General features: G+C 36.9%; 1 protein-coding gene across 1 annotated transcript; it reads left to right on the top strand.

Moving 5' to 3' along the window:
* Nucleotides 1-1564: 1564 nt before the first annotated feature.
* Nucleotides 1565-15147, top strand: LOC140148783 (TM2 domain-containing protein 1-like). The gene is made up of 6 exons (XM_072170857.1): nucleotides 1565-1693; nucleotides 4579-4795; nucleotides 6744-6823; nucleotides 7154-7253; nucleotides 11298-11463; nucleotides 12493-15147. The coding sequence occupies exons 2-6, from the start codon at nucleotides 4662-4664 to the stop codon at nucleotides 12607-12609; spliced, it is 597 nt and encodes a 198-aa protein (XP_072026958.1). The 5' UTR covers nucleotides 1565-1693; nucleotides 4579-4661; the 3' UTR covers nucleotides 12610-15147.
* Nucleotides 15148-16000: the final 853 nt, after the last annotated feature.

The raw sequence follows: 16000 nt of genomic DNA, 5'->3' as shown, positions 1-16000 counted from the left end.
AAATATTTCTATGCCTATTCTTTTCCACAGCAAAAGTGCAAGACAACGTCGTCATTCACTCAAAACGCTGTCTAAATTACCGGATCACCGCATTAAAAGCAAAAATTAATTCGCACTCTCTACAAATGCTAAATTACACGAAATAAGCCAAAAAATATGATGTAATTATATATCACTTGAAAGATAAGAGTTTATTCTAGCGTAAATGGTACATAAACGCTGGTATTTTGTACATTATGAAATGCTCTAACTTTTATAAAGTGGATTGGTTTTTATATTAAAAGCTGTTAAGGGACCAAGGGTCAAACCAAGGGGGTGACACTAAATTCACGGTTGTTCTATTAGCAACGCAAAATCTATGAAAAATTCAGCTGGTTTACTAGCTAGAAAGTGAGGCCAGTTATCGATCCGTTATAGCTCGTTATGAATAATTCATGTTCGACCCTTGGATCATGTTAATTGAGTTTGGCAAATAACAACGTTGTTAGTTTTGCGAACTTTGCCTGTTCAATGAGAGTATAGCGCGCCCCCAATACATCTGGGCACAAAACAGGCGAAAACGATCCAGTTTAATGAAATGGCGGACGGGTATTCCCATCAGGCACCAGTGATATGTTTTTTCAAAGAAAGTCTACTAATTTGATATGAAATGACATTTTGCAATAGCAAAGTCAAATTAGGACTTGCTGTCAATAATATGAAGGAAATATGTGACAGAGGCAAGGTGGGAAATACAAGTAGTATTTAAGTTATAATAACCTTTGATACCCGACCTGACCTTCCATCATGGCGCCTTATTCGTCTTTATGTATTTCTATATGCTCTCAAGTAAAATAAAATACCAATCTGCTCTGAGCAGACAATGTTACTTGGCTCCCAGCATGAATTATTGATTTTTTACGGAAGTAAAGAAATGCACAGTGTATGTGCATGATGTGCAAGCATACTCCAAATATTTACGGTAAATCTGAATAGTGGTCACATGTGGACATATCATGTGTTCGGGAAATCACGTGGCAACATTTTAAGATTTCAGGCTTGTTTACTAGCTTTTACTAGTTAATTGCCATTTGTACTCTTTATTATTTATCTTTGTTAATTAACATATATTTTAAATGCTGATAAATCGTGGTTGGCTACCCATGATATCTGTTAAATGCAATGTTTTATGAATATAATTCTACCACGCAGAGGAGGTCACGCAGCAGAATTTCACATCACCTGACTTAGCTACATTTCGAAGCTCTGCTCTTCAAATTCATGTAAATTTCAAAGTTTATACATTTAATATATTTAATATGATACTAATTTTTTTTTTATAACCAACTGGTACACGAAATATACTAGCTTATTACCTATACAGAAAGGTGATTATCAGCCTTCACTCAGCAAATTGACATGCCCGGCATATGCAGCCATTCTCCGTCTGGATAACATGACTGTCGCCCTCAATACGTCTGGGCGCAAATTTAAATAACAATACGCTATTTACATATCAATGCGGCCTCATGCTAATTAAAGCTGCCCCATCCAGGAGTTCATCTATGGGTTCATCTATGGTCAAACGTCACTAAATCAACCAAAACAGAACAGAGATACTGATCAAACAAGGAATGTTGGATTGCAGGAAATGAATGTTTATCTTCACTCAGGAAAGATCTTCCAAGTTTCACTATTATAGTAAAAAGTCATGGTAAGCTCATACGATCTGTGGAATGAATAAGAAAGATTTTAATAAAGAACCAGACTGCACTGAGTCTAAGACTAATTTTTTAGTCAAGTGCTGGACTGTGTCCCCGGGACTGTGTCAGACAGACAGGACACTGTCAAGTGCTGTGTTTGACTGTTTCTATCTCACTTGACTTCTCTGGTATTTGTGAGTGTAAATGTCTATGGATTTTCTGTCACTCAGCATGATCAGTATCATGACATGGTCTTTGGCTGGGTCTGTGGTCAATTATTAAATGTGGTATGTTCTAGGTAACCTAGGCAAACCTTAGTTAACACATTTACTAGTCAGCGAATTCGCCGAGACCGGGGCCCCAACACAATGCATATTTACATAGAAATTTGAATTTTTTTCGAGAATAGGTGGGTGAAGGAAACCTACATAAATATGTTTTCTATACTTCACTTGACCCAAATATATGATTTTTTATGGTGATAATCAAGTCGCACATGGAATTTTAGAGGATTTTGATAGCAGTTCCATTAAAAAAAGCTGCCATCGCCATGAGACTAAGATCTAGAAACACCCCAAATGCCGTTTTGGGGAATTTTGCTAGCTGAATCTTTTTGATGAAAGTCAATCTTTGACAAGATGTAACTTTGCTACGGAAAGTGCTATGAAAAAAAAGGTTTTCAGTTTTGGCTTAGTTTACTCAAGGGCTTTAATTTGATATATAAAATGATGCAATTTGATGGCAAATTTGAATTCACCTAGGATACCTATATGTTCATCCCGATGATAAAAAAACAAAATTGTGAATTTTTTATCATTTTCAAAAGAGAAATTAGGGATCAATCATGTCTTCTTCTTTAAGGGCTATCATTTTCTTTGGAAGGGGGTCCCAATTATATGGGGGAAAGAAAAACAGGGGGTCATAAAACAAGATGACCACAGATAAAGTATTTTATTTTAATCTATTCAAAAAGACTGCATGATTTCATTTTCAATAAAGCCAAGTAACAAAAATAACATGTATATCGTCCCCGCCCTCACCGATTTTTGGAGATTTTTGGAGATTTTCAAATATTTTTGTTATTTTTCCTATTTGCTCCCTTACTTTATTTCTAAAATTGTTGTGATGAAAAGACATGTTCAGAAGTTCTGGTTATCATTTATAAACACATTGCAAACACTTTCTTTAAGCTAGGGGTAGGGCTTTGGGGAAATAACAAAAATATCAGGGGGCCTCCCCGATTTGATGATGTGTTGACAAACACTTTGCAATTACAATTTTACACAGAAATGAATGGTAAAAAAAATAACACAATAACAAATAATAAGGACCTCCCTCACCAATTTTTGAAAAAGTCCGGACGATATACATGTTATTTTTGTTACTTGGCCTAAAAGTTGAAATTTTAGCCTGAAGGTGTATCGGTGGTGGTTGGGAGGGGGGGGGTCATAAATTGTTGTTGGCCGAAATTTTATTGATGCCAACTTTTATATGGCGGACTCCCACACCTACATGTACCAAAGAAAATGATAGCCCCTATGTACCAGTACCTCAGATTTCTCAGTATATATTGTCATATGGGCTTTTTATAAGGACAGAGAAAATGAATTTTAAGATTTGCCCAAAATAACCATTTTCAAGTACAATGTTAAGTAGGCCTACTCATTTTCCAAAACCTGAAGTTTTCACTAAAATCAAAGAAATGATCTGCAACGCAATCCATGTTTAAATAGTATAGAAAATAGGCCATCGTTAAAATTTGAAGAAAAACAGTAATTTTGTTTAAATACGGTATTGCATGTATTTGAACTTTTTGGGGAGAAAAATAATGCATTTTGGTAAATTGCGCATTTTTAAGCATTTTCAAAAACTGGCGTGTGCATTTTACTCTCAGAAATAGCGCATTTTTCCCTATGCTTAGCTTTTTACATGAACACTTTACTGCATGATAATCAATCCTAGACACAGTAGATTGATCTGTAGTAGGCTGTAGGCCAACAATTGAGCAACTTTTTTGGGCGCTATACCAGAGATCCTTTAATATAGAGATAGGACACTCTTTACAAACTGCCTATACCATGCTATACAGCAGTTGAAGACATGCAATTCGCAAGCGTCGTCGCCGGCCAAGTCTTACTACGATCGTGTAATGAGAAGATACCATAGAGTCCTACATAGAGATCTGTGGAAGAGACGTCCGAATTGACCTACCTTGACCTATAATTTATGAGGAGAATCACATTTTTGTACCGCTCACAAAGCAAAGAGTATAAGTCCACCCACCGCTGTCAATCATTCTAATGAACAAATGAAACAAGCTCTGGCATTCTGACAATGACGTAATCCTAATTATAAATGAGAGAATCACATTGTACATTTACTGTCTGCTGTACCATATGTCTTCCAACAAGTGCCGGAGTGTCGCGGACCTGGCTATACCTGTCATGATCGGCATTGTTTACTTCCGAATTTTCATTACTTTACATGGCGCCATGCTTTATGATTCGAATCTGATGCAATTTGAGATAGCTCTAAGCTCTATCCTCATTGTCTGTTATCAGTTAATAAAGTAGAGGTTATCTACTTTATCTAATGTCTGTTATCTAATGTCTGTTATCTACTAATGTATGTTATCTACTTTATCTAAATGTCTGTTATCTAATGTCTGTTATCTAGCTGTTATCTACTTTATCTAATGTCTGTTATCTAATGTCTGTTATCTACTAATGTATGTTATCTACTTTATCTACTTTATCTAAATGTCTGTTATCTAATGTCTGTTATCTACTTTATCTAATGTCTGTTATCAGTGGCCTGGATTAAGGATAGACTTGTCGATCAACAAATAACCTACTGCTATTAACTATTGTATTGATTTTGTTTCTTTATCATCAAGAGAACAATACAATTTGTCACCTACCTGCTTGATGCAAGAACAGCCATGTTGATAAGCTGAATAAATATGTAAGCATATTCATAATGGAGATTTGGCAGATAAGAAAAACAAGTCTTGGAGACTGCGTCATACTCATCCTCCTGCTGATACTTTGTCTCACAGTCAACGGTTCATTGTCATCAGATGATGTCAGTTGTGATGATCTTCAAGAAGGACAGTATCCTTTTAACAAGTCTAGTTGTATAATTTCTATTATACAATGTATGAATTATAATATATTCCACACAGGGGCGTACTAAGCGGTGGGACAGAGTGGACAAAGTCCATGGGCCCGAGGGTTCAGGGTCCCCAAGCAAAAGAAAAAATGAAATAAGCGCTGGTTAAAGGAGATGCTAAAAGGCAGTGCCGAATTGACCTTGGCCAGGCCTAAATTTGGAGGCCCAAACTCATCGTGAGGAAGGCATGTGCACTCAAGAGGCCAAGTTTGGTTTACAAATAGGGGGTCTACTATAAGATCGACAGTGGTGGCAGAAGCATTGCAAATTAGAGGGAGATATTTTGTTCCAATCTTACTAGGACATTTGCGGGCGAAATAAATTTCAGACAATTTTAGCCCCCAATGAAGGTGAATTTTGCTATGTGAAGGGGGTTTTTGGTCTAAAACATGGTGTTGTCGGGCTAAAAGGAACATGCACATGGCAATTTTGGGGGCCCCTCTGGCCCAATGGTAAATCCTGTCCTGGGCCCGCACTGTTTCTTGTCCATGGGCCCCAAGGCTCTTGCCTTCGCCCCTGATTCCACATTCATTTGAAAATGAGGCCAGGGCTCATTTACTTGGCATTATGGAGTATACAATGTACATTTGTAGTTCTGCATGGTGTGGAGCGAAAGGTAATACTGAAGTAATTTGTTCCTATTTTGAGCAATGGTCCAGTACCTTTTCCCAACATTCCAATATAATATGGAATCATAAATCTTTTAAATGTAGTTTGAATTTATTTAGTTACTTTTCTCCAGCATGCCTCTGTGGCTCATTCATGCATTTGGGTAGAGCGTCTTGCTAGTAATACAGAGGTTGTCAGTTTAAATCTGGACAGATGCACTGGTTTTTGGGTGTGTTTTTTTCAACATTTATGTGGGTTATATGTACATGTAGCTGCTCTGTGAACAGATATTTTTTTTCCTATCAACCCAGAAAATGAAGTATAATAATTTTATCACACCAAGTTGCACAAATATCTGTATCTTAAATTTAGGATGCTTCCACAACAACATTGTAGGTTACAGTCAAAAGACCAAGATAAATTTGTGCTGAATTCAATTGAAGCTGTTTGGTATTTGAATCTAATGTCAGCATGCATGAAGTTATACATTCGGACATCTAGTTACATATCAAGCTTTTCAGCTTGACTACATGTAGGGCATTTTGCTTGAGCCTGATCCAATCGAGACGCAAGCATGTGTCTGCCCGGACTGATTGATTAAACTAACAAATAGTGCATAAAATGATACCAAATTGTGGCCACTAAGGCCATGGCTTCTGTTGCACTTAGACTTGGCTCCCGGTGGGGCCACTTACATTACGTGATGGACATCATGCTCATGTATGGACTCTCGAGACGCACCCTAAGCAAGTATTACTCAGCGCGTGCAAAACATACCCTAAACAAGTATTTTGCCATTTTTTTAACACAAAGAAAGTAAAAATTCATGTTCAGGTTCTTGTTTAATATAAGTAGTATGATGTTTCTTAATGTTTTACCCTACGATTATGTTCTGATAGAAGCCAAACATAGCCTATTTCACCCTTTTTTATTTTGCCATTAAACTTTGGTACCCTAAGCAAGTATTTTGCTTGGAAAAGTATGCCCTTTTTCCTGATTTTTGGCATTTTTGACACCCTAAACAGGTACAGCGCTGTACTTGCCCAATACTGAAAAACAACCCTTTTTACTTGTTTTTTTAAATGAGTATGGTGTCCACCTTGAAATACAAGTGCCCCCTCCCCCTCCCGGGACTTGGCCTTGGTGTCCTTCATTTCAAAACATTCTTCATCCCTTTGCTCACTGGCTTTGGAAATGAGTGCCCTTGGAAGGTAAATTTCAGGGATAGTTACTTAAAACTAACAAAGAGATCAAATACACCTCCTTAGCCTATGTACCTAGATATAAATGTGATGATCCAGAGATAGATCCTGTAACACAGGCAGCTGTAGGTTGTGTCAAGAAAGATAGGACTGTGTCAGGTAAGTTATAATCCAGATTCACAGAACTAATTTGCCAAAGAAAAGGGTGGTATAGTCATTGAAATGAATTTCAATTTAAGTAACTGAAATAAGTTAGCCTTATATTTTGATAACTTTAACAAGTTTTTTTTAAATGAGATTGTGTTGGGTTTTTATCCATATTTACTAAAACTAAATTTCAGCTTGATTTCTCTAATTATATAATATATTAATTTAATAGCCCTTTACTGACTTATTCCAGATTTATGGTTAGCGAATAGATTCCTCTGTTTTAAGCAACTGGTATTAAGTGTACATATTTGCTAGATCTATATTTGATTCCCTTTGCAGTTCCTTGTAGACCAGCTCCAGGAGTAAAATGTGATGGTATAGAATACAATGGGACCACAGTTGCAAAAGGTCTCAGAAGAACTGTGCCTTGTAGATACACGTAAGTTACTTATACATTATCACTGTCTAAATGCTTATCTACAAATTTGTAAATAGTTGAAATTTATTTTCTGCATGTATAGGCCTATGTGTTGTCAGTTTCAAACTGGTACTAAGTTCCAATGTGGAATTGGGTTTTCATTGCAAAAATAGAATAAGTTCGACTTCAAATCAAATGAGAACTGGTAGAGATTGAACTGCAAATTAAGAATGCTAAGGTTTAATATGCAAATGTCACTTTTGATATTTTTAGCTCTCTCAATTTCCTAGTTTCTTTTCCATATTATCCTGCAGTTGTCTTCTGTCCAATGCATTGTTCTACCAGTAGATCTCTTGCATTGTTCTACCAGTAGATCTCTTGCATTGTTCTACCAGTAGATCTCTTGCATTGTTCTACCAGTATATCTCTTGCATTGTTCTACCAGTATATCTCTTGCATTGTTTTATTATTAGTAGATCTCTTGCATTGTTATACCAGTAGATCTCTTGCATTATTCTACCAGTAGATCTCTTGCATTGTTCTACCAGTAGATCTCTTGAATTGTTCTACCAGTATATCTCTTGCATTGTTCTACCAGTATATCTCTTGCATTGTTTTATTATTAGTAGATCTCTTGCATTGTTCTACCAGTATATCTCTTGCATTGTTCTACCAGTATATCTCTTGCATTGTTTTATTAGTAGTAGATCTCTTGCATTGTTATACCAGTAGATCTCTTGCATTATTCTACCAGTAGATCTCTTGCATTGTTCTACCAGTAGATCTCTTGCATTGTTCTACCAGTAGATCTCTTGCATTGTTCTACCAGTAGATCTCTTGCATTGTTCTACCAGTAGATCTCTTGCATTGTTCTACCAGTAGATCTCTTGCATTGTTCTACCAGTAGATCTCTTGCATTGTTCTACCAGTATATCTCTTGCATTGTTCTACCAGTATATCTCTTGCATTGTTTTATTATTAGTAGATCTTTTGCATTGTTCTACCAGTATATCTCTTGCATTGTTCTACCAGTATATCTCTTGCATTGTTTTATTATTAGTAGATCTCTTGCATTGTTATACCAGTAGATCTCTTGCATTATTCTACCAGTAGATCTCTTGCATTGTTCTACCAGTAGATCTCTTGCGTTGTTCTACCAGTAGATCTCTTGCATTGTTCTACCAGTAGATCTCTTGCATTGTTCTACCAGTAGATCTCTTGCATTGTTTTATTACCAGTAGATCTCTTGCATTATTCTACCAGTAGATCTTTTGCATTGTTCTACCAGTAGATCTCTTGCATTGTTTTACCAGTAAACCTCCTGCATTGTTCTACCAGTAGATCTCTTGCATTGTTCTACCAGTAGATCTCTTGCATTGTTCTACCAGTAGATCTCTAGCATTGTTCTACCAGTAGATCTCTTGCATTGTTTTATTACCGTTAGATCTCTTGCATTGTTCTACCCATAGATCTCTTGCATTGTTCTACCAGTACATCTCTTGCATTGTTCTACCAGTAAATTTAAAATTGAGAGCCACCTTTTTTATTACCAGTAGATCTGTTGCATTATTCTACCAGTAGATCTTTTGCATTGTTCTACCAGTAGATCTCTTGCATTGTTTTACCAGTAGATCTCTTGCATTGTTTTACCCGTAGATCTCTTGCATTGTTCTACCAGTAGATCTCTAGCATTGTTCTACCAGTATATCTCTTGCATTGTTTTATTATTAGTAGATCTCTTGCATTGTTCTACCAGTATATCTCTTGCATTGTTCTACCAGTATATCTCTTGCATTGTTTTATTATTAGTAGATCTCTTGCATTGTTATACCAGTAGATCTCTTGCATTATTCTACCAGTAGATCTCTTGCATTGTTCTACCAGTAGATCTCTTGCATTGTTCTACCAGTAGATCTCTTGCATTGTTCTACCAGTAGATCTCTTGCATTGTTCTACCAGTAGATCTCTTGCATTGTTCTACCAGTAGATCTCTTGCATTGTTCTACCAGTAGATCTCTTGCATTGTTCTACCAGTAGATCTCTTGCATTGTTCTACCAGTATATCTCTTGCATTGTTTTATTATTAGTAGATCTCTTGCATTGTTATACCAGTAGATCTCTTGCATTATTCTACCAGTAGATCTCTTGCATTGTTCTACCAGTAGATCTCTTGCGTTGTTCTACCAGTAGATCTCTTGCATTGTTCTACCAGTAGATCTCTTGCATTGTTCTACCAGTAGATCTCTTGCATTGTTCTACCAGTATATCTCTTGCATTGTTCTACCAGTAGATCTCTTGCATTGTTTTATTACCAGTAGATCTCTTGCATTATTCTACCAGTAGATCTTTTGCATTGTTCTACCAGTAGATCTCTTGCATTGTTTTACCAGTAAACCTCCTGCATTGTTCTACCAGTAGATCTCTTGCATTGTTCTACCAGTAGATCTCTTGCATTGTTCTACCAGTAGATCTCTAGCATTGTTCTACCAGTAGATCTCTTGCATTGTTTTATTACCGTTAGATCTCTTGCATTGTTCTACCCATAGATCTCTTGCATTGTTCTACCAGTACATCTCTTGCATTGTTCTACCAGTAAATTTAAAATTGAGAGCCACCTTTTTTATTACCAGTAGATCTGTTGCATTATTCTACCAGTAGATCTTTTGCATTGTTCTACCAGTAGATCTCTTGCATTGTTTTACCAGTAGATCTCTTGCATTGTTTTACCAGTAGATCTCTTGCATTGTTCTACCAGTAGATCTCTAGCATTGTTCTACCAGTATATCTCTTGCATTGTTTTATTACCAGTAGATCTCTAGACTCTTGCATTATTCTACCAGTAGATCTTTTGCATTGTTCTACCAGTAGATCTCTTGCATTGTTTTACCAGTAAACCTCCTGCATTGTTCTACCAGTAGATCTCTTGCATTGTTCTACCAGTAGATCTCTTGCATTGTTCTACCAGTAGATCTCTAGCATTGTTCTACCAGTAGATCTCTTGCATTGTTTTATTACGGTTAGATCTCTTGCATTGTTCTACCCATAGATCTCTTGCATTGTTCTACCAGTACATCTCTTGCATTGTTCTACCAGTAAATTTAAAATTGAGAGCCACCTTTTTTATTACCAGTAGATCTGTTGCATTATTCTACCAGTAGATCTTTTGCATTGTTCTACCAGTAGATCTCTTGCATTGTTTTACCAGTAGATCTCTTGCTTTGTTCTACCAGTATATCTCTTGCATTGTTCTACCAGTATATCTCTTGCATTGTTTTATTACCAGTAGATCTCTTGCATTATTCTACCAGTAGATCTTTTGCATTGTTCTACCAGTAGATCTCTTGCATTGTTTTACCAGTAAACCTCCTGCATTGTTCTACCAGTAGATCTCTTGCATTGTTCTACCAGTAGATCTCTAGCATTGTTCTACCAGTAGATCTCTTGCATTGTTTTATTACCATTAGATCTCTTGCATTGTTCTACCCATAGATCTCTTGCATTGTTCTACCAGTACATCTCTTGCATTGTTCTACCAGTAAATTTAAAATTGAGAGCCACCTTTTTTATTACCAGTAGATCTGTTGCATTATTCTACCAGTAGATCTTTTGCATTGTTCTACCAGTAGATCTCTTGCATTGTTTTACCAGTAAACCTCCTGCATTGTTCTACCAGTAGATCTCTTGCATTGTTCTACCAGTAGATCTCTTGCATTGTTTTACCAGTAGATCTCTTGCATTGTTCTACCAGTAGATCTCTAGCATTGTTCTACCAGTATATCTCTTGCATTGTTTTATTATTAGTAGATCTCTTATACCCGTAGATCTCTTGCATTGTTCTACCCATAGATCTCTTGCATTGTTCTGCCCGTAGATCTCTTGCATTATTCTACCCATAGATTTCTTGCATTGTTCTACCAGTAGATATCTTGCATTGTTCTACCAGTAGATCTCTTGCATTGTTCTACCAGTAAATTTAAAATTGACAGCCCCCTTAATTTTGCTTCGTCTCATTACATGTTATTATTATCAAATATATAAGTACTGTATTTGTTTTCCCTTTGACAGTAATGGATATTCCTATACCACGTCACTCTTACTCTCTATCTTCCTGGGTATGTTTGGCTTAGACAGAATGTATCTAGGCTACCCTGCACTTGGACTACTCAAATTCTGTACCATGGGACTGTTATTTGTGGGTCAGTTTTTGGACGTCATTCTTATAGCCACACAAGTAAGTGCAGATGCTTGGTTCACATCAGGGGTTCTCAACAAATTTGATGTGACCCCAGGTGGAATTAGCAATTTCTAAAATTACTATAATTACCCAAAACTTGCAGTCAGGAGACTTTCCAGTCAGGATATCTTAAATAATTAATTAACATTTGTCTGAAAGTAGATATAAACATAATAAGGTATGGCATCAAAACTTAACTAACTGCAGGTCGACTGCCGGCACCCTGACAGAACCCATGGATAGTAATGGCATCCTGATTTTTCCCAAGCCCAATTGAAGGCAATTGCCTTGGTTGCCCCATGCCTTTCCCTTGGTGCCCTTCAAAATGTGTATTCTTTGGCATGTGATTGCCTTGGTGCCTTAGCAGGCCTTAGCAGAATTACCTGGCTGCCCTTGCAAATGCCAAAATAAGCTTTTTTCCTGGTTCCAACCTGAAGTTTTACCACTGGGGTTTCCCGGTTTGCATGCCAAATTTATGCAACTAGTAAAGTGAAACTAATAAGTTTATAAAATATCATTAGGTATGTTTTGTTGTATTAAAAGTTTATCAAGAAGGAGAGCATCGTGATATGCAGCATCACATGGATGCAAAACATTGTGAGAAAAGCAACACAATTTTGACATGCTTTTGCAAATGATTGAGGTCGCATTCCAGAATATTCCATAAGCCCTGGTTTAGACACAAACATTTCCCTTTGCTATCAGGTTCATAGTGTAATTATGTTGTTTTCCTTATCCGTTCTAAAGTTAATTCTTTATTACTTCCGTGGTCCGAGCTGTGCGCCAAGCGTAGACGAACGTACACACAGAAGAAATAAACAATCACGCCGATTGGCTGATCAACGGACTTGACAACAAGCCGGTTGACCCATTGGACGTCGGCGCGGCGTGTAGTAGGCGACCTAGTCACTTCTACACGATCACAATTCACCAGCGCGTACTCGGACCACGGAAGTAATAAAAAATTTACTTTAGTAGATCAGTATCTTGATAATAATTCACTTGCCTTTATTTTTTCATTTATAGGTTGTTGGACCAGCGGATGGATCAGATTATGTGCTGGACTATTATGGACCAATTCTCAAAAAGAATCCTTTGAACAATGAGACATATTATATGCCACAAGAAGACTACCATTTATGATCAAATGAAATGATACACCAGTACTAGTGTAATGAATATAGTGTTGTTGGGGACTGGGGAGTGTGGTGGATGGCAAGCTACCATGGGAGTTATGGATTTATTGGTTTTTGATCTATCCAAAAAGCCAAAAATCAGCGGTATGATTAGGTAGAATACCAGTGGCGTGTCCAGGGGGGCTTTGGGTGCTGAGGCCCCCGCACTTTGTTAAAAATCATGTAAAATCAGCCGTTTTTTGGCAATTTTATCCATTAAGCCCCCTGCATAAATCTGAAAGCCCCTCTGAGCCCCCCGCAAGGAAAAGATTCTGGACAGGCCGGTGAATACCCAGGGGAATTGAGCTCTCAAAACCACCATGGTCAAACCACCTGCAATTTTGTAGGTGGACCATCTCAGGAATGACACAAAAAGTGATATGTTTCTATGTGTATGTACCACTGCAAGACTGACACTTTGATAAAATGACAGGACTGGCTTCAATGCATGTATGCTGAAATACATGAGTGGGGTATCACTATTAAGTTGCAGGGAAATATATACTGTATTTCGTCAAATAGTCGCCCCCCTCAAATAAACGCCCCCCACCACTTTTTTCAACCAAGATGTTTCAAAAATGCTGATATTTCCATGCTATCTTGTGTACAGTAAGCTTACCAAGTTGTGCACATGGTCGATAATAGTGTCAATAATTGGCGAAAATCTGGATTGGAAACCCGGAAGTGAGCCAGAAGTCAGTGTTTCTAGTTCATAGTTCGTCATTTTAGCGTGTGTTTTTAGTTTACCTAATGATTTTAACGGGAATTATCGTTCTAAAATTGACCTTGAATAAACGCCCCCCCCCCCTTGGGAAAATGTAACGCCCCGGGGGGCGTTTATTTGCCCAAATACGGTATGTATTTAGTGACATGTTTTGAAGTGCTTTGTACAAAGCACAGTGAATCATGAAGACAATGCATAAGATGCATAATACTGTGCCTCAAATCATTGGATGTATCACATAGCAACTGGTGTGAATGTTGTGGCGTATTACATAGTGACTGAGGGCAATCGCAAATTGATCAAGAAATGGACATACAGATCCAGAAAACATTGAGTAGGTGAATTGTACCAAGGGGGCATAGATTATAAACTCACCAGAGTTGCCATTAATGTTCAGCAATTCATGTGTCTTTTAAAAGTAGAATGTTTTTTCCAAAATAATAAAATGTTGTAAAATTGTACATCTCACATAATGTAATAGAAAATTTGTTGTGAACTCTCATCATCCATCACTATGGATTTTATCCAATTGTTCATATCCATCGCTATGTGATGTGATAAACCTGACAAATAGATTTTTTATTTATGACAAGTGCTACTCCCGATTCCAGAATATTACAGAACTATTTTTTTTGCCAGATAAAACATAGCTCAATCCAAATCCTTTAGATTGACCTAACTGTTAAGAAATGTTGCAATTCAAATCCATATAAAATGGCAGAAACATGTGTTTTATGGCATCATGCATTTTAAGATATCAACACCAAGATTAAGGTGCTTCTTATTCTCCTTTATAACCAATTATTAAAATAAAACAAAAGAGTGATATTTTAGCCTATAAACATGATTTTGAATGTGTAGACTTGTACCAACTACCAAGTCTATGAATTTAGTGATAGATGGTCAGATAACATGTGAAATAAGGGTTTTTGCCCCTTTTTCTTTTCTTCAAAAAGTTGATTCAATATGGAATTTTTAATTTTATTCCCAGTTCGGTCAATCTCAAGATTCAAGATTGAGCTATATTTCATCTGGTGAATTCTGTATTTTACTGGAATCAGGTGTAGTGACTTCCAAGTCAGTCAAAGGTTGTATACATGAGGGATGAGGTTAAGGAACACAATGAAATAATAGTACATATACAAAAATACAATGTTCCTTCTTTCTTAGTTCTAACTGTTTATTTTTTAAACTAGGTGCTCATTAAAGGAAGCAAATGTACTTAAAACGAGCAAACAAGGTTTATTTCCTGGGGGCCACTCAAGTTTCACAATATACAAGCTGTATCAAAATGATTGGTACCCATCAATTTTCATTCATAATGGATGAGTCTGACACATCAAAATTCAACATAAGATTCAAATTATTTGTATATTGTATAGCAAGTCATAAACTATACATTCTGAACATTTCAAAAGTATCCAATGTTGCATTTGGAAGAGCCAGACTTTTCAATAAACATCAATTATTGATGGGTACCAATCATTTTGATACACCCTGTACACACGTGTGACCAGAGATTTTCAAAATATACCCTAAACAGGATTTGCCCTATTGAGAGAAAAAAAACACACCCCTAAACAGGAATTTAGCGCAGTTTTACAATATATTTTTCGTGTTTTTCTGGTCACATGTATAAACACTCTGAAACTTAAGTGCCCCTTCCCTGGATTTATTTCCCCAGAAATTGAATTTTACTTCATTTTTCTGATTATCTGGTGAACATAAACCAGTGATTTATAATTATTGTTGAGGACATGAATTAAAAAATGTATATGTAAATTTGTAAAATCTCGTCCATCCTTTGATGCTTTGGCTAGTGTACTACCTTTAAAAAAATACAAGACTTGATTTAGTAAGCCTGTTAACTACAGGGTCAGAAACTATAATGATGCTCATGTTATGTCCGGCCTGTCACAATCAATCAGTCTAGAATCTCTCAAAGACCGTATCACCTAAAAAACAATAATAATATCGTTAAATAACAATAAGGATATGAATATTTATATGCACGAATGGAAATACCCATCCGATGTCTACCCAGGGTAAGGTTACCCAGGGTAACCTTACCCCGGGGGGGGGGGCACTTCAATTTGAAATGGATATAGGTGTAGGGCTGGCACTTCGCACTAAGGGGCTTTCGGTGAGAGCAAAATGTAAAAAATATGGGGTGATTGGGTGAGAGCATGATTTTTGGCATTCGGTGAGAGCAAACTGTATAAAACATGGGGTCATTGGGTGAGAACATGACCTTTTTTTAAATGGAATCTTTGGGTGAGAACCGAAACAGCGACACAGAAACCTCGAAAATCAAATTTCTAGTTCTAAATGGCTTCAAATTTCGTTGTTTTTTCAAAATAAGTAACAAAATCAGTGATAAATGAAAGATGCTGTTCAAATTGAACTTGTAAGGGTCTTTGGGTGACAGATCAAATGGAAAAATAGGGGTCTTCGGGTGACAGAGCATGTGTTCGTAAAAAATATGGGGTCTTTGGGTGACAGCGATGCTGAAAAAGGGGTCTTAACAGCCCTACATACGCGTCACCTCCAAAGTTGAGTGCCCCCCGGGATCTTACCCCGTGCATATAGCACATACATAATATAATAGGCCTATGATGATGACGATGGTGATGAT

Source organism: Amphiura filiformis, chromosome 1 (genome assembly GCF_039555335.1).
Source record: "Amphiura filiformis chromosome 1, Afil_fr2py, whole genome shotgun sequence".
Lineage (NCBI taxonomy): Eukaryota > Metazoa > Echinodermata > Ophiuroidea > Amphilepidida > Amphiuridae > Amphiura > Amphiura filiformis.
Note: the sequence above shows the minus strand (reverse complement) of the source record. Positions and strands in the feature narration are given on the sequence as shown.